This window comes from Misgurnus anguillicaudatus, chromosome 17 (assembly GCF_027580225.2).
Source record: "Misgurnus anguillicaudatus chromosome 17, ASM2758022v2, whole genome shotgun sequence".
Classification (NCBI taxonomy): Eukaryota; Metazoa; Chordata; class Actinopteri; order Cypriniformes; family Cobitidae; genus Misgurnus; species Misgurnus anguillicaudatus.
Window position 1 is genome coordinate 11,458,027 of NC_073353.2, and position 20,266 is coordinate 11,478,292.

General features: G+C 36.1%; 1 protein-coding gene across 3 annotated transcripts; it reads left to right on the forward strand.

The window, feature by feature from the left end:
- The first annotated feature begins 1,212 nt into the window (after positions 1-1,212).
- LOC129451756 (OX-2 membrane glycoprotein) lies at positions 1,213-15,914 on the forward strand. Of its 3 annotated transcripts, XM_073854975.1 has the most exons (8): positions 1,213-1,353; positions 1,529-1,604; positions 1,683-2,003; positions 2,152-2,481; positions 6,483-6,767; positions 9,771-9,872; positions 14,794-14,860; positions 15,302-15,914. In XM_073854975.1, exons 2-7 carry the CDS (start codon positions 1,535-1,537, stop codon positions 14,856-14,858), a joined length of 1,173 nt encoding a protein of 390 aa, XP_073711076.1. In that variant the 5' UTR covers positions 1,213-1,353; positions 1,529-1,534; the 3' UTR covers positions 14,859-14,860; positions 15,302-15,914. The 3 variants fall into 3 exon arrangements, with proteins under 3 accessions (XP_073711076.1, XP_073711077.1, XP_073711078.1); XM_073854976.1 differs by lacking the exon at positions 9,771-9,872; XM_073854977.1 differs by lacking the exons at positions 9,771-9,872; positions 14,794-14,860; positions 15,302-15,914 and adding an exon at positions 6,923-7,233.
- Positions 15,915-20,266: the final 4,352 nt, after the last annotated feature.

A 20,266-nucleotide genomic window follows, 5' to 3' on the forward strand; every position in this document is an offset into this window, starting at 1 on the left:
TTTATAATGGGTATAAATCATATTCATAAAACAGGTAGAATAACCGGACACAATACTCCTTCTCCAATACTTTTCTAAATTGTGAAGTTATATAAACCCCTTAATATTTAAGATGTAATAATTTCCCTTCTAACATACCCTCTTTGATTTCGTTGTATTGATTGTATGTTTTTATGTTTACTTTAACATCACTCAAACTTATGACTTAACATCACTCAAACTTTTATTTGATTGTTTAGATATTTATTTCTGCTCTTTTATCTGTTGTTATTATTATATCTGTTTTAACTTTGGATTCTCTGTAAAGCGCTTTAAGAATAACCTTGTAAAGGCGCTACACAAAATAAAATTTATTCTTATTATTATGAGTCTATACACAAGTGGTAAATAAACTACTAAAGATTTAAAAAACAAATCCGTTTGTTATATTTTCATTTGCGTATTATTGCTGAGTTTGTAAATTATAGTGTTCAATAAATCTATGAACAGAACTGTGCGTGCATGCAGCGCCACCGTGTGCTTAACGTTGGTATGTCCCCTGAAATGTGATAGGCGGAGAAAGGATTCATTCTTTTCCAGTTTAGTTGGTTTTGCTTGTAGATGAGTGTGTTGTTGTGTATATCTACAGCTGTGACCCGAGGACATCTACACCCCAGAGGTACGTTGTAATCCACCCTTAATTCGAAAACTATATTGATAAGAGTTTGACACACTGATACTACTTACACTCAGTTACTCAAGTCTACTTTAATATTAAACATTGTTCTTATAATTTTCTCCAGATGGCAAATGATTTGATAATTTATTTACTTATTTAATTTGTATGTTGTTGTTTTAATTATTAACAAATGCTAAAGTTTATTGTTAACTATAGTTTATCAATATCTAGCTGTTATTTCAATTATGATAAATACTGTAAGTACTATTTATTAGTAAATTATAGGGAATTGCAGTATACTGTGGTATACTATAGTAATAATAAGGCCTACCACACTTTCTTAATGTATATAAGACTATTATGTAGTATTACTAACTGTAGCAAATCATAATATTTACTGCAGTAAGGTAAAACGCTATAAACTCTAGGAATTTATCTACAGTTCACTAGTAAATAATACAATATACAACAGTATTTTTTTCATGTGAGATGTGTTATTTAAAAGAAAAAAAATTGAACTTTCGGCCTAGATACCTTTATGTTTTATTTTTACTTTAAAAGTTGTGTTGATATTTTTGTTTGTCTATAATACACAGATGGTGGCCATTCAGTAAGATGTTGGAAGAAACACTAATTGACAAAAATCATCACGTCAACCCTGACCTGGAAAGTTAAATGCCATCTCAATATACAGGGTACTCGCTTAGCATTTTTTTACACACTGTAACTGCTAACAAACTTGCAGAAGACTATTTCATCATATAGTCTGAAATGACACTTGCCTCGAACCATGCATGGGACATCTCAGTTATTGAACCCCGCCTGATGTTAAAGTCAATGAGACATTTCATCACATTTCCTTTCTACTAGGCGAAGATGTTTGTGGTCTCCTTGTCGAGATGTCTACAGATGTGTGTGTCTTTGATAATGGTGTCCAGACTACAAGGTGTGTCCTTTGCAGTAATTTTATTCTTGTTTGCTTTTAAGCTTTGCATTTTCACTGGTTCCAATATTGCTGTCTTAGGCAGGGTCTCAGTTCCAGCACGCTATGAGGCTCAAGTTGACAAGCCCTTCACTTTAAGCTGCACACTTGTCAAGTCTAAAGGAGAAACGGTTCATCAGATCCGCTGGATGGATGCACAGAACCAGACCTTGATCAGCTACCAGCCTGGTCAGCAGGACAGTGTGAGCGGTCAACAGCATGTGACGCTCGCCGCCTCTTCGCGTGATGCCAGCGCCATCACCATCAAAAGAGTCAGCTACAGAGATGAGGGCTGTTACACTTGTATCTTTGATATTTATTCCAAGGGTTCACGAGAGGGACAGACCTGCCTTACTGTCACAGGTGAGTCACATCATGTAATAGAGGAAACATTTACATTTATGCATTTGGTGGTAGATACATAGTGCATTAATCATAAGGTCTTAGTATAGTATAAAAGAATATAGCCTACTATGAAAAAGCCTTATTATAGTTTGTTTCATCTCTACAGCAACAGTGATATCAGATGGTGATAAGACTGCTGTGGGTGGCAAAGAGGCATCTCTGGCCTGTCGGTACGGCCTGGCAGAGAAAGTCAAGCAGTTATTTTGGAAGAAGATCGTGAACAAGGCTGAAACCCGTGAGGTTGCCTTTTTTGCTAAGCAGAGTGACCCCGTAATTGAAAAAGAGTACATGGAGCGTGTGAGTCTGAGCCCTTCACTATCTGACACACAGCTTACATTTTGGCCAGTCAAAACTGAAGATGAAGGCTGCTACACATGCGAGTTTCACACGTACCCAGATGGGACCAAGAGCGCCACAAGTTGCCTCACTGTATATGGTAAGCCTCACTGTTTTAAGGATACAACATCATTTCAGGGTGCTAGTCGCAGTTTGTCTGAAATCCACATCTAGTAGCCTTTCCTATGAAAAAAAAATCAGTGCAGCTGGTAGGACGGTAGTACAGTGGCAGAGAAGACAGGACCAGTCTAAACAAGCACAGAGAGAGAGAGAGAGAGAGAGAGAGAGAGAGATAGAGAGAGAGAGATGTAAAAGAAACTGATTGTAGGAGGTTGAGACAGTGAGATCTGTGATTCATTCAGCCTGCTAAAGTGCATGACTATGTCACTGTTTCAGTAACAGTGCTCCTCTCTTTCTCTCTCAGATGAACATTCATTGCTTGCTTGTTGCCATTGCTTACAGAAGAAAAACTATATAAAATTATTATTTACTCATCCAAACCTTTGTGCTGTTTGTGAAAGAAACTTTGATGAATTGCAGTGGTGGCTGGTAACTTCTTTTTTCGAGGGCGCTTGATGCGAAGTTCGTCACAACAATCGTTGTGACAATCAAAGGGGCGGGGCGTACGCGTCATGATGAAATTTAAAATATTTTTATTTAAAACACTCAAATGAAACTTAATTTTGAAGAAACTATGACAGAAAATGAACACATACAGTACTAGATTATTAATGAATTCAAATGTTTTTAACAGATACCTCTAACAGGAATGGCTGCGTGATGAAGTGAAACTAAAGGGTTAATAAACACAAACTAAAGCAGATGTTGTAGAACGTCTGGCGAACGATGATAGATAGTGCGAAGATTGTAAAAACGGATTATTTCCCACAATTAATTACATTATCTTAAAGGAGTGTGACTACTGTAGCATGTAAATAATGCAAATAAATAACGGGAGCAAGAGCGCTCAACAATTATATCTAATCAACAGGCACGTGAAACCTAGCTAGCAGGTTGCTCAAACAACAAAATCACCTGCTAATTTACTTTAAATTTGCAAGAACTATAAACGAATACAATAATAGGCTTAAATAAACCCAAAACATAAGTCCACTTACAGTTCTCACGGACACGTGTTTGGCTATCCTCCAGACATGACAGACAACGTCTTTATCTCACTTCGGCCGTGTGGCGTGCCAGCACGCTCGCGATGTGAAGCGCGTCCGCGCTATTCTCCGAGATGCACTTGACGGCCTTTTGTGCAGCAAATTATTATAATTTTTTTTGGACGACCTAGTTAAGACGGTAGGGTCTCGCAGCTTAGGCAGGCCGCCCGAGCTAAAAAGTGCTGCGGGATGTGTGTGTGGTTCTTTTTTTCAAAATATGTGCTCTGCGCCTCAAGAGATCCTGGGTGTCTTCTCAAAATAAGTGCCTGCTGCAGACGCGTTTAAAGGGTTTATGATAAAAGAAACGCTCGTGTTTGCCAGATACTTGCATAATATCATGCGTAATCAGAGTTTAGTGTTAAGGGAGTGTCTTTTTATCATAAACGGTTTTGACGCGTGTACAGCTGGCACTTATTTTGACAAAACACGTGATGCACATGGTTCACATGATGCAACAAACACATGTTTTGAAAATGCAAGCAACACACATGACACTCGGAACACATATTTTGAATTAGCGCCCCTCGGATGAGCAGTCACCAGCCGCCACTGATGAATTGTGAATCCAACATTCAGGGTCAGGCCTAAAGATCAAAATCCCATGAAAAGAATCAAGTATTACTATATATTCTTACACATGACCTGTACTGTGTATCACATTTGTTTAAAAAGTTGTGTCTGTTTTCCGTATGACTCTAATATGTTGTAATAATATCTACAACTAAAAGTAGATGCAGAGCAGACACAAGCTTTTATGTTTCGATGTAAGTTATGAATGAATAGTGACTACACTTACAATCTGTTCCTCGCACTAAGCTGTCTTATGTGTCATATGGCCTTTTCATGTTGCTCTCACAGTATTTACAGTATTTTAACGCTTAGTGACTATGAACTGTTATTGTATGGAAAGTGCTGCATAACAATTGCTCAAATTTTTTTTTTTTTTTTTTTAAGACTAATTACAGAATACATGTTTTAAGCAAATTAAAGTAAGTAAATAATGACAGAGCTTTATTTTCTAAGTGTATCGTTGCAGTCCTAACATAAAACTGGAAACAGGAGCTGTGTGCAGATAAACTAAGGTATATTAATTCCAATGGTGAACAAAATGTGAACCTGACAATGCAATGTTTTCTCATAGTAATTCATACGTATTTTACGAGGTGGCTAATTCGTATTTATTCGGACGACCCCATTCGTACATTGTTTTACGATTTGCTTTTGCCCCTGTGATGTTAGGGTTAGCGGTGGGGTTTCGTTATTGTTTTTATGATAATCATATGTTTTTGTATGATTCACTTTGTACGAAATCATACAAATTAGTCAACTTGTAAAATGCGTACCATTTCTTGTGAGATGAGGCTGGACAATGAGCATGGACAAAGAGAACAACAAGGAATTAATAACACTTGGGTATTTATACACAGGGGCTGCATCTATATATGCAAGAAACAGTATGTGACAAAAGTATGTCTAGATAGTACTTTTTCAGGCAGGATTCTGAAGTGTGCATTCAATTGACACTAGTGATAAGGCCATAGGAGTGTATTTGTGATTGTAGACGACATGATGCAACTGACATTGTTAGGTCAAATGACAATGACAGCATTGTGAATAAAGTATGTCTGGATTTTATTCATACTACACACATACTTTTATAGGCTTGTTAAGTATTTACTAACTCTAAATAAGTACCTATCGAGCGAGTGTGTGATTTCGGACACAGTCATCAATTAAAGATTAACAAGGTATACCTGAAGACAATTAACACAATGAACCAATCAGAATGAGAAACACAAAAAACAAAGGAACAAATAAGATGTGTGTTCAAGAACTGCATGTTGTCCAGTAAGTCTTTTTTTATGATATCAAGGGCATGTTAAAGTTCAAAACTCTGAAACACCATACACGCTGGCTGCACCGGCTGGTCAAAATGTGTAAAGGCAATGAGCTCTAGGCCTTAACATAATGACATAAAGAAATGTCCATAAATATTAGTATTATAGTGATATGTCAGGTGATTACATAGACCTAACAACATTGTTTTCCAAATTCTCAAAATGTTCCCAAACAATCGGCCTTGATTTTTTATGTCACTTATTATAAAAAACTTTAAATGCAAAATGACCAGCAAACACAATAGAAACATTTTATTTTATAAACAATTATAATAATTAAACTGACCCGAAATTAGTAAGGATAGTAGACACTGTGATTTGGCCAGTTTGAAACACGCTCTAAACCAATGATTCGAAACAAAAGATTCGTAAACGTTTCAAAGCCCACGAAGCAGTGTTTCGAAAGCAACCATCATTACTGTAAATGATAACATTATTTATTAACTGTTATATTTTGTACAGACAGCTTATTTTGCTGTAAATAAAAAGCCTTACAATTGTCAACTACAGGCATTGTGTCTGTTGGTTAAGCCATGTCCGACATGACTTAAATGCACCAGATGACACAAGAAAAAACATAGACCATGAGCAATAGCAGGACTTTCAAAATGAAAGACTTCAACATGATACAACAAAAACACAAAACCTTTGTATTACTTAATCATATTCACTCATCTTTTATTCATGGCAATCCTGTATTGTTCTGAAAGGGTCATGGTTTTCCAAGAATGTCAATACCTTGTCTGCTGTATGAATGAGAAGCGTATAAATCTTCAGCAAGTGTTGTGGTTTGAATAGGCATCTCTGTAGCTTAGAGCTGAATGTGGGCTGTAACCACTAAGGGATGCCATTCATATCTGTTGATTTACAGAGACAATTTGCTTTTCACATCGAGACAAATGGCTTTCATTCTGTAAAGTTAATATAAGATGTGTCAGGATCATACATTTGCTCTTGTACTGTATTACAGCAAGCATTACTGTACAAACCAGAAGAATAGAAAGTTTAACAGCAATTTATGTGTTGTACCTTTAAAGTCCTGCCCAAACCTCAAGTAAGTTACAAGACCAAAACTCCAGGAGTGATTGAAGCAAACTGTACGGCTGTTGCCCGGCCACAGGCTGAAATCGTGTGGAATGTGGAGGGTAATAACAGGACCATTGGTCCACCTGTAACCACCGCTATCCAACAAAGTGATGGGACAACGCTGGTTATCAGTACCTTAACCATACAGGCTGGACTCTTGAAGGATGTTTCGGTCAAATGTCTTGTTCACCACAAAGGCCTGGAGACCGCTATTGCTGTTTCTATGAACACTAAGAGTGAGTCTGAAGTATTTTCTTTTACACTTAAATTAATGCTATTTTGACTTTTGATACTTAAAGGTGCAATGTGTATGTTTTTAGTGGTATATGTGTAAGACCTTATGTAATGAACTGTTTTTGTTTTTATGTGTTTTGTCACTATGTTGTCTTAGACTATGGATATGTACACTAGATGTTGCCTTGGCTACAGCAGTTCATTGGAACAAATGCGTCAACTAGAGCCGCCATCTTGAAACAGGGGAACCCTGCATCAGCGTCATTATAGGCAATGGTGTATCGGAAATAAAATCACTATAAATCGTCATGAATGCGATTTTTTAGGTTTTGTTTTGGTTCGTTACAATAGTCAGACATGTATTTAGCATTGAGTTCAGAGAAAAATGTAAGTTTTGATATTATGAAAATCTACTTTTGGGAGCACTTTATTTTACAGAGCGTGTATTTGCCTTGTACATATATAGTAAATAAGTTGTACTTACTTATAAATGTGTGGTACTTACTTTAGGTATCTATATTGTAATTAATTGGTATCATTACTGTACTTACCAGTGGTACATACTTGGTAGTTATTATGTAACTCTAGATAAGTACTGGGTAATAACAGATACATACTTGTGGTGTAGGTATACTGTAACTAACGAGAAACCTTACTGTACTTACAAATAAATGTACAATGTAAGTATTTGGTATTTACAGACAAGTTAGGGTAAATGACAGGTATTTATAGTGTTCATTTATGATAACTGGTATCGAGCACTACTGTACTTGCAAGTTGTGTATACACAATAAGTGTGTACTAGTGAATGTACCCAGTACTTAATGCATAAGATAGTCGATGGTTGGGTTTGCCTCACAGTGACATGTATATGATACTATATCTTAGGTGGTAGGTCCTATGTAATAACGGTGTAAAAAGCAGCACTTTATTTTACAGTCATGCATTTACCACGGACGTACTAGTGAATGTACCCAGTAGTTAATGCATACGGTGATTTAATGCTTGGTTTAAAGGACAAAGATACTGAGTACCAAAATGGCACATCAGTAATGTTTGTTCTTAGTTATCATGTAAGTATGGTATAAGTATAACTTACACTTGCCTGCAGGTACCACACACTTATTGTGTATATACAAATTGTAAGTACAGTAGTGTTTCTTGTTAGTTACAGTATACATACACCATATGTGCCTTTCATTAACTTACACTGGCCTACAGGTACCACACACTTATCATGTATATACAATTTGTAAGTACAGTAGTGTTTGATATTAGTTATTATCGTATGTGCACTATAAGAGCCTGGCATTTATCCTGACTTGCCTGTGAGTGCTTAATACTTGTGTTGTACATTGATTTGTAGGTACAGTTCTCGTTAGTTACAGTATACCTAAACTATAAGTATGTATCTGTTATTACCCAGTACTTATCTAGAGTTACATAATAACTACCAAGTATGTACCACTGGTAAGTACAGTAATGATACTAATTAATAACCATGTAGATACCTAAAAGTAAGTACCACACATTTGTTGGTAAGTACAACTTATTTACCATATATGTACAAGGTACGTACATGTACTGTAAAATAAAGTGCTACCCTACTTTTTCTAACTATAATGCATAGTGCTAGTAGGCCTAATATCCATACGCAGCACAAAAGTCCGGCATCGTCCATGAATTCGAAGTACAGGCGGAGATAGCAGCATAACCTAGCTACTTCCTATGACAAGACCCATGTTCCACGCATGTTTTGACGCATGCTTAGAACCCCAAGGCGACATATAGTGTACATATCTATGGTCGTAGACGACATGTTTGTTCTGCGATGGCTACCCTAGCTTCACTATGCATTTAAGAAAGAGAGGGTTGAGCTCTAGACTGAGCCATTGCAATTTGCAATTCGCCCCTAGATGGCGCTACATTTGAACTACACACCACCTTTAAGGTCATAACATCATAACATGATATCATAAGAAATTCACAGCACATAATTCCATTTTGAGCACATCATTCGTTAGTGTTTTTTCTGTCCCTCCCTGTAAAGTATGTCCGGCTTTAAGCAAGTGAATTTTGGACAGAAATAGGACTGGCAGGTATATTGAAATTATTGAAATGTCACAAATGGTTTCAATAAATTGATTACTTCAAGTGATTTTACAGGCATTATTGTATCACAAACAGCATATTGCAATATAAAGCAAGTTACAGCATATGGCATTTTCCCTTTAATATTATGCAAGTACAGACAAAAATATTGGCATTGCAAAACTCAGGATACTTGGATGAATAACTTAGAAGTCAAGAAAATATCTTAAAAAGAAAACTGGTCATATATATTAAAGCATAATTTATTCATATTAACTTCTTGTTTATAGAACTGTATAAAAGCATCATCACAAAAGTAAATATCAGCATGGCTGTACACTGTCGGAAAAAGGTTGGAGACTGTGCCTTTTCTGTCACTGGGATTGTACCCTAAGTTTTTGTTTTGTACCTTGCAGGAATAAAAAACAGAATACAATTTTGGGTAGATTACTGTACCTTAAGGACCTATATTGTTAGAAGAAATGGTCAAAATATGTACCCTTCCTGTCATTGGGGCACTAATCTTTAAAAAGTTAAACATTTAGTACCTATATGTAAATTTGAGATACTAATATGTATTTTTGAGGTACTAATAAGCTCTAGAAATATGTACCTCTGAGGTACTACAATGAAATCCTTAGGTGCAAAGCTGTACTTTTTGAAAGGGTACAGCCCCAGTGATAGCTGGGGTACATATTCTGACCATTTTTTTCTGACAGTGTATTGACATGAAGAGCTGTCAGATCAAAGATATTGCTGATATTATGTATATTAGCAGACACTTTTATGCAAAGCGAGCTACAAATGTGATGGGTACAATGCAGTGATTTATCCTAAAGAGATTAATGTTCAGTGCTGTTGACTTACAATGCAGGCATTTGTTCTTTTGGCTTCATCTCTATGTGTCTTTCCAGTTGGCACAGCACTCGCTATCCTGATCTCTGTGACTACTGTAGCTTTTCTCCTGGTTCTTTGCCTGTGTTTCTGTTTGTGGAAGTGTGTCCTGCGTAAGGATGGTGAGCATACTATAGCAATGCATAAACATAATGAAAAGATATTTACAAATAATAAGGGCTGGCGGTTGTCAACGAATTTCATTATTAATTAATTAGTCTGTGACGTCACATGCTCCCGCACAGGGGCGTTGCTAGACATAAAGCTCGACTGGGGCACAGGCCCCCCATTTTTTGCTGACTTTTTTGAAAGCCTGTAGTGTGCAAGAAGTGTGCAACACTTCTATATGTCCTTTGCCTAACCCACTATTCTACAGTGCAACAGGTGCTGCGAAAGATAAATATGTATTTAAAAATATTTAAGTATCATCTTCATCATACCTAACATTAGTAACATGTTTGGAGGCATAAATAGCATACAATGTTTGGAAATAATAACAGCAGAGAAATATTTTCTTCATTATACAATGATAACAATGATTCATAACTTATTTTTACAATAATATTTTAAGAAACCAGTCATTTTATGACTGCTATACTAAAATAATCTCAGTCATAGTTACTGCTAACTATTTTTGTGGTGTCCTAGAGTTAAATATTAGTAAACTAAATATTATTAGTAAACTAAATATTAATTTAATATCTGAAAATACAGAACAGTATAACACATACATCTGTGGATTTTCTCAGCAACAATACAATTTTACTTGACAAGATGAGATTTTTCCTCTAATGTTTGAGGCCTGACTGGGTAAGGATGTAAGTTAGTTTGTCTTACCTCACTTAAACTAATTTCTGCTTCCCTTTCCCTGCTTTGCACAAAACATTTGAGAACATGATGTCCATCTACAGAAGCCAAGTGATCGAGTCAAAATAAGATTATCATTATTATTTAGAAACTTACTTTAGTTTCGTTATGTTTTCATAAGCTAACTCAATCACGAAGCGCCACCTGGACTTTTGAATGCGATTATGCTCGGATGAACGCAAAGACGCGCGGACATGGATTTGTGCGTGTATGCGTCAGTGCGACTGCTGCGTTGCTATTACAAGCGTAAATTGTTTAAATACATTGCATATAGATCCGTTTTTGCCACTATTATCTTTGTAAAGGAATATACTAGTTAAATGATCAAATGTAAACTTAAGATTTACACCTGGGCACAAAAGATTTACACTGGGGCACGTGCCCCTAGTCAACCCAATATCACGAAATGATGTACCTATAGGCACGTATGGACCAACGTGACAATGTCACGTTTCGCCGCGTTTGAACGTGAGCATGTCACGCTTTTCTGTTTGTGTCACGTATTGGTTACTCAACTGTTTTGTCCTAATTTCTTACGATTGTCGCTTCGGTTTAGGGTTAGATTTACATCAAATGACATCCCTACCCAAACCCAACTCTAACCCTAACGCCAGGTATGAAGGTATATTTGGTGCAAAACAACTGCACACCTGTGAGAGTGGAACCCGCACCTGCAGGGATCATCCACACATGCGCATCAGCAAACCTGAAGTCACAGATGAAGAGTTGCAAACCCGCAGATCCCTTTCTCTTTCCCTCAAATACAACACATCAGCCACACATCCACAAATCCTCCAGTGCAGCTGCACAAATCCCACCCCACAAATCACAGACCAAGACACTCACAAGCTCACGCTTCCTGCCACAAATGCTGCAGCAAATACGGCGCAAAACCCACTTGAACACCTGCATCAAAGTATGTGAAGTCACACACAAATGTTGTACATTCGCAAATCAGTTTGTGCATCTGTGCGATGAGAGTTGCATGTGTGTAAAAAAAATTTTTCACAAATATTTTTTTTATTTTTGAAATATTTTCTAGCACAAACACAAGTACATAAATACAACTGCTTGAATCTGCTGCTACGAGTTTCAAACTCTCTTTTTCGTGTGCTCTCTGTTTTGCACCAAATATCTCGAGATAAATGGTGCGAAAGTGATTTGTATACCTGTAGGCTATGTTCAGCACTTCGCACCAGATGTTTCAGCAAGGTAAATCGCCTTTATCAAGGTATTATTTTCACCAAGTGGAGAACAATATAAATGGGAGTGCTAATTAAACACAGATGAAGGTAATTACATACAATATTCCAATGATTAATTAGTAAACAAAATATAAGTTCCATAAATCTCAAACCATCAATATAAGTAGATTAAAAAATACAAGCAGCAAATACACAAATCAAATCAGCTTTTTAGACTTGTGGGTAGCTCGTAATTTTTTATATAGGGATCCGATTAAAAAACCTACAGCTCGTAATACACTATTGAGAGTGGATTCTTATTGTCATGAGCAGGGCTGTACAGAGGATTTTATAATACCAAGGTCCACATGTATTTTTCTAGGGCATGCACCCCAGGAAAAAATGTCTTATTTCTCTGCTCTACATATATGACTTCTAACACATCAAAAAAAAAAAAAAAAAAATAAAAAAACTATAGATTTCAAAACATGTACGTATGCCCAAGACTTGTGTTGTTTATTAGTAATACATTGAAATAATTATTTTACCATCCTGAGCACATTGCTGTGTCAGTAAAGTAAACATAGGCTAACTGAATATAGGTGAATGTAATCTAGGAGATAAATTAGTTAGATTGGACCTCTCTTCTCCATCTATACCAACAGAAACCACTTTAACACTGTCATTGTTGAAAATCATATGTAGGAAAACAAATAGAGAGTATAAAACACGCATCGTGAAACATCAGAGTGCAATAATATGCAGAAATATGAACCTTCCATCAGCACTGCATTTTGTTGAACTTAATCATCCTATAACTTCATTATTGTATATAGGAATTGAGAGGGTATTTTCATCTAGAAGGTGAGGTGAGTTGGACCAATTTTTACCTAGACAGGAGGCCTTTTAGGTATATTAAATGCGAACATTGGCCACACATGGTTTAAAAGAAGATTTTGATTTGGGTTGTTTTTATAGGTATTATACTATTAAAAATGAATGGGTCTTACATCATTTAGTATCTTATTTATATGTAGGCCTATGTGTGTATTTGCTGCTTTTTTTTAATCTAATATTGATGGTTTGAGATTTATGGAACTTATATTTTGTTTACTAATGAATCATTGGAATATTGTATGTAATTACCTTCATCTGTGTATAATTAGCACTCCCATTTATATTGTTCTCCACTTGGTGAAAATAATACCTTGATAAAGGCGATTTACCTTGCTGAAACATTGCTGGTAATTAATAAACTCTGCTTCAGTGAGTGTCGGGCGCCACCTGGTGGGAAGTGCTGAACATAGCCTACAGGTATACAAATCACTTTCGCACCATTTATCTCGAGTTATTTGGTGCAAAACAGAGAGCACACAAAAAAGAGTGTTTGAAACTCGTAGCAGCAGATTCAAGCAGTTGTATTTATGTACTTTGTGCTAGAAAATATTTCAAAAATAAAAAAATATTTGTGAAAAATTTTTTTTACACACATGCAACTCTCATCGCACAGATGCACAAACTGATTTGCGAATGTACAAAATTTGTGTGTGACTTCACATACTTTGATGCAGGTGTTCAAGTAGGTTTTGCACCATATTTACTGCAGCAATTGTAGCAAAAATCGTGAGCTTGTGAGTTTCTTAATCTGTGATTTGTAAAATGGGATTTGTGCAGCTGCACTGAAGGATTTGTGAAGGTGTAACTGTTGTGTTGTATTTGAGGGAAAGAAAAAAAATCCACAAGTTTGCAAATCTTCATCTGTGACTTCAAATTTATTGATACACATGTGTGGATAATCTCTACAAATACAAATTCCACTGTCACAGGTGTGCAGTTGTTTTGCACCAAATATACCTTCATAGTCAGGCAACATTTGGTTAAAGTTTAGAAAATATAAAATAATAAGTCTTGTATCTTTTTTTTATAAACCAATACTTAAAGTGACAAACTAACGCAAGCACCAAATCTAACCCTAAACCGAAGCGACAATGGTTTGAAAATAGGACAAAAAAGTTGAGTAACCAAAACGTGACAGTGACACAAACAGAAAAGGGTGACATGCTCAGGTTCAAACGCGGCGAAACGTGACATTGTCACGTTGGTCCATACATGCCTATAGGTACATAATTTCATGATATAGGGTTGCCCTAGTAAAAGGGGTGTAGTGATGCCCCTGTTCCCACACCGCTATCAGATGGCGGTTGAAAACCCTAACAGGAAAATAACTGAAGCAAAAGGGCAATAGAACACTGGTTAATAAAGGTTTCATTTTGTCCTTTAAAATAAGTAAGTTTGTATTTGTTTAATTATTATTGGGTTGTCATATGTTTTAAAGTAAGGGGGAAATCAAGGTTTTTATTTCTGTAACAATGCATGTATATCCCCTTTAATACAATAAGGATTATTTATTTTGTTAAAGTGCCAGTCAGGTTAAATTTCTAAGCTTCCTAATATTGTTAAAGGAACAGTATGTAAGAAATGTATCAATTAATCATAAAATGGCCCTGATATGTCACTAGACATGAAGAAATCATTTTCATTTCAAATACTTAAATCACTCACAACAGTGGTCTGGCCAGGATATTATCATTTAAAAAGTGGAGTTGCAGCCCTCAACTGATTTTTATGTTGTCATTTTGTGTATTGGATACCAGCTGAGTGATTGCAGTACCAGTTTTAGCCACAAGTTTTGTGATTGCAGTATCAGTTTTGGCCACAATCCTACATACCGATCCTTTAAGGAGTCCCCAACAACAGGTTTAAATGGTTCATGTTTCCAAAATATAAATTTAATATTACCCCATTTCTCAGAGATCCCAAAACGATTTGTGTGAAGCCGTTCAACAAAATAGTTTGAAATTAAAAGAAAATATAAACATTGTAAATCTATTAATAAAAATCCATTTCTATTTGAACATTTTTGGTAATATTTAAATGAGTGGCTTTTCATTGTGTGTGTATGTATGTGTTTGTTTTATATATATGTGACCAGAACCTGAAGAGCAAAATGTACCCAGAAGAGTAAGAAGAGAACAAGAAACAAAAGTTGACAGTTGAATGTAAGTGTTTTCTTCAGGACCAAAACAGGAAGTGTTAAACGCTTCCTGTGACCTATTTCTGCTTTATTGTAATGACCTATAGGCCTATTTCATGAACAAAAAACCCTTGAGATACACTAACTGTACTTTTTCTATTAAATATAATTGAAAATGATAGTTCTTGTATTCTTAGTTATTAGTTTATGATTTTGATATTTAGCTTTTCCCATTAAGAGCCTTTCTGTTCAATTGATGTCTTTCTCAGGTTTGTTTTTTAATATTTGAGTGTGAGAAAGTTTCTTGTGGCTCATGTGCTGGTGGAAGTTATAAGAATATCAACATAATGAATATATAGTGGTGTAAAAAAGTGTTGTCGCCCTTATGTTTCAGATCACAAAACAAATGTACTTTTTTTACATACTCTTACATTATGTGCTACTGTGTTTGGTCCTCTATCCACAGATTGACAAAGTTCATTGGATCTGCTGGAAACCGCTTACCTGAAGAAAGTTTCCTCATGTTTCCTCAGCTGCTTTTACAGCCAAAAATCACCAGTGAACCTTCTCTAGACAAGACAACAAGTTATTTACATTGAAAATCCTTGTGGCGCAGTATTTAAAGAAGATACTGTATAACTAGTATAAAGGTTAAAGATTTGCATATTTGGATTGCACATACACTCTTAGAACGGATGTATTAAAAACAACACCATCAGTGTTAGTTTAGAGACGACACACTTAATGCGTTGTCTCAGAATACACACATATTTGTGTTTTTAGTGAAACATACTTTTAACACAAAATCAACACAAAATGACACGTAATGTGTTAATAGCATAACATAAAAAATGTGCAAAAATTAACACATCCTTTCCTAGAGTGTAGAGTTTAACACTATAATGCACAAATTATTGAATCACAAAGTTAAAACAATGTTTAGGATATTATCATATTCCTCCTTTCTCTCATTATCTTTTTTTAAGAAAGCTGGCCACTGTGATGGTATATATATAAAACAGGTCTTGGTTAACCATCACTTTGGTTAACACATCAACCATTGTAAATGTATGCTGTCTTACAGTAAATAAACACAGTGACTTAAATAAAGAGCAGAGGTATATACAATTTTGGTAAAGGGTCAAAGGTAACATGGTGGTATAGATGCTGAAAGTGTCACTGAACTACACAGATGAATTCATTTTGTCTCTGAGCTCAGGACAATAGGACGCTTCTCACTCAGCCGTCCAATCACAGTAGAGGAACGGCAGGACAAATATCACAACAACCAACCGCTGCATCGTTCAACGACTGATAAACAAAGCAGAAGTATCATAGCAAGTGCTCAGCTGAAATAATGTTAATGTTCAAAATCTCATACGTTGATCATAAGACTTTAGCCTGGATTTTAGCTAGACAGATTCACAAATGTTGTAATAAATGTATAGTCTATACTTGAACTCACTGTAAGTCACAGATAAGAGAATCTGCTAAATGCATTAATGTGAAGTCCTGTTTGACATCATTTAATGAATCCTATTATTCACATGTGCTAGTATTCTGTATAGAGAGATATGGAAGTTTTGTTCAGACCCTTTAGACAAATTAGCAAATGTTTACAGTTGTTTGTCTAATGTGTGTTTACAATATGTTGATTCAAAGTAGCCTAATTTATATTGCTTAGTAAATATCAGGATACAATTCTTTATTTATGTGTGTGATCTTGCCAAATGTTTACACTTTTTTCAGATTTAAATGTTCAGCATCTAAATCTGTAGTTTGCTTTTCAGATGGCTGAAACAACAGCTTTGTTCACTCTTGAAAACAGAAGCAGTGTTGTTCATGGCTGCAAATATAAAGAGAAGCTCAAAGTCTTCTGGGTCGTGGAGCATGACTAACAGCCAAGATCTGACTCAATATGACCTAACTTTAAATCTCCTGTTTTTAATAGTAGTTTTTCAGTAGTGTATTGCATGCATTTGCACCTGCAGTTAAAAAAACCTTGGGCAGCAAAGACCAAAATTATAGGGAAAACAACACTAAAACATTCAATTCTGATAACTTATTTTTTATAAGTGATATTTATTTATTTATTTATTTATTGTCTTTAGCACATTAAACCCATAAACAATGCCAAATTGCAAGATACAGATTAAAGGACAAGTTCGGTATTTTACACTTAAAGTCCTGTTTTCAGATTGTTTATGATGAAATAGAACGGTTTTGACTGAAATTTGGACATATGATGCTAGCCCGAGAATTTTCGGGTGTTTATTGTATCACCTCCCACCTCTACAATGGCTGTATAGGTGCACTGGAACAATCCTTCCTAAAAAGCATTAAACTTTCGTTTACAAAGACGTGAAACTCACCGAGTGGTCAGGGGTGTTCACTGATATGCTCACACAAAAATCGCTGCAAAAGATGCTTTCCAACAGGTTTTATCGTAGTTTTTGCCAACTCCGGTCCTGTCCCAATGGCACACTCTGGACTTGTGGTCCTCCTTAGAGTCCACACTTTGATGACATCACGTAGTCCAGACTTTAGGGACCCTTAATGCGAGTCCACGTGGGTGCAACGGAGTCGTATTTTGGGACAGACTCGAGCGTCACACCGGAAATAGAGAAGTTGCCCGTCAGTGTGAGCTCCTCCCTTCCGTCATCTGATTGGTCTGATTGCTCTTTCGCAAGGACATCAGGGTTGGTAAAGTGCGCGAAGCCTGCTGCAGTGAGGTCTTCGCTGAAGACCGCATCAAGGGGGCAAAGTAGGAGCTGATGAGCACAATTCAAAGCTTAAAAATGACAGATGGGAAACCCTACGGACTCGTGGACTAAGCGAGCATGCGCAATTTAAGGCCACGAGACCAAAAGTCCACATGAAGTGCGCCATTTGGGACAGGGCCTCCATTGACTTGTATTAGATGTGCTGTGAGGTACGGTATTTCTCCGCGCCGGGAACGTTGTTTCTATTCTTGCAATTGGCAAAGGCGGATTAGCGCCACCACCTGGGCAGGAGTATCTATTATTCAAGCTCTCAGCGGAAGAATGTACAGGTGTGAGGCGTTTGGAAAAATAGGTCCACAAGTTTACAACGAATGCTAAAACACCTGTTGGAAAGCATCTTTTGCAGCGATTTTTGTGTGAGCTTATCAGTGAACACCCCTGACCACTCGGTGAGTTTCACGTCTTTGCAAACGACAGTTTAATGCATTTTAGGAAGGATTGTTTCAGTGCACCTATACACACATTGTAGAGGTGGGAGGTGAAACAACAGAAACCGAAAAATTCTTGGGCCAGCATCATATGTCCAAATTTCAGTCAAAACCGTTCTATTTCATCATAAACAATCTGAAAACAGGGCTTTAAGTGTAAAATACCAAACTTGTCCTTTAAGCAAGCATTATTTTTCTGTTTAGCAGTTTACAATGCTGACCAAATCTTTGCTAAGTAATTGAAGGCGGGGATAGGATGTCCTCCTACTGGCCTGTCATATGTATTTGCGTAACTCTGCGCACGCTGCTTGACAGACAAGATCATATAAGTAAACCACAAATAATATTTATATATCTAATATGGCTTAAGAATTTTCTTAAAATTTTAATTCAGATAAAATAAACCTTTCATTTCACCTTTTGTCTGTGAAGTAAATATGTTAATGCTTTTCACACTGTTTGATTGACTAAAGTAATGTTTAGAGTCATGGCTCCATCTACTGGTTAGATTGTAGATGTCTAGTCAACCAAACAGTGTGAAAAGCATTGTTAACATATTGACTTCACAGACTAAAGGTGCAGCCTCCCCCCCTAAAGAAAATTCATGACATAAAACAATTTAAAACTTTTGAAATTTTAAATAAAACTAAAATTATTGGGGTGGTTTCCCAGACAGTGCTGATCCAAATCCCAGACTAAAATGCATGTTTGAGCTGCCTTACTTTAAAATCACCTTGTACTTAAATATCTTAACATATATCAGTACCATTGTTTTGTCTCAAGGTGCACACCTGTATTGTTTTTTGTAAGGTTTGTTTGTAAAAACTTCTTAATAGGCTTTATGCCTAACTGCACTAATTCCTGAACTTCAGCCAGCTCCTTGTCTCCTGTCTGCCATTATTGGACAAACTGATTCATCCAGGTGTTTATAATTGAGCAGAACTTATGATAACATTTTTTATTTTTTATGTATTTTAAAAAATTACCATAAAACTGGGGCTCCCTGGTACCATCTCGCGCCCCCCAAGGGGGACCCACCCTCCAGTTTGAGAACCACCAGCTTATAAGCTATACTGACTGTTTGGACAAAGTAAGGATTTTGAACTCTTAAGTGAACTAAACAATTAAACAATAACTTTTTTATGTCAATTTTATGTAAATATATACACAAAACACGCTAATGTAATAAACTAATAACCTGTAAATCCAACATTATTATAAAAAAACAGATATATACTTGTCTTATCGGTTACCTTTGTATTTATTATTCTAACTGTATGTTTTGGTTATGGGAAGTCTATAATAGTCCATAATGGTGTGTTGCATTAGCCACTACTTTATATGATTAGAGGTTCTCAGTATGGGATAACACCTACAGAAACTGTCAGTTAACTTATAGAAACACTTTTCCATGGTGTGATGAGGAAAGTAACATCATGTGATGGTTTCCAATGTGTTATTTTATGCATCTGAGGCATACATCTCTAGTGGCTGTTAACCAGTATAGCATAAAAAAGTTTATACAGTTTAACAAAACTATGTCCAGGGCCGTTCCTAGACATTTTGATGCCCTAGGCAAAACCCCTATTGGCACACCCTTAAACAAGATCATGCAGTTATACATGCTATATTACATACATACAAATTCTAATCATGTAAAAATCATGTGATCATGTAAACACTCAAAATAATACAATGCATCTCATTTTATATCCATTGTGAGCCAAATTTACAGTTATGTTTAGGAGGAAAATAGCCCATGGCTTTATATTTGTAGTAACCATGATTTTAGCAGATTTATTACTATAGTTTTACTACAAATAAAATACCATTGTAAATATGGTGAGAATATAGTTTTATTAGTAAGTAACCACAAATTTACTGTGTTTACTATAGTTTATTATAGCTTTTCTTAAATTATTACAAGTGCAATGCTTGATAATTATTATAAACTGTATGTGTTACATAAGAAGGTCGCAGTCTTGCAAAACTGCAAAACTCACAACATTCAGAGTTTATCTTTAATTTTGTTGCAGTGCTCATTTTTTACTTATTCAAGTCAGTGAAGCAGAATTGTATATGCGCTCTTTGGCGCCCCAGGAGCTGGTGGCGTCCTAGGCGACTGCCTGGTTTGTCTTTGCCTAGAAACAGCCCTGAATATGTTTATGCGATCACATTTTTTTCTTTAATTTGTATTACTTCTGAGTACTGGACACAGAC

Bases quoted from the DNA above. Each gene is read 5' to 3' on its own strand.
- LOC129451756 (XM_073854975.1), top strand. From the start codon at position 1,535: ATGTTTGTGGTCTCCTTGTCGAGATGTCTACAGATGTGTGTGTCTTTG. The intron at 2,482-6,482 runs GTAAGCCTCACT...GTACCTTTAAAG, and splicing joins AAGTTGCCTCACTGTATATG to TCCTGCCCAAACCTCAAGTA. The intron at 6,768-9,770 runs GTGAGTCTGAAG...GTGTCTTTCCAG, and splicing joins TGTTTCTATGAACACTAAGA to TTGGCACAGCACTCGCTATC.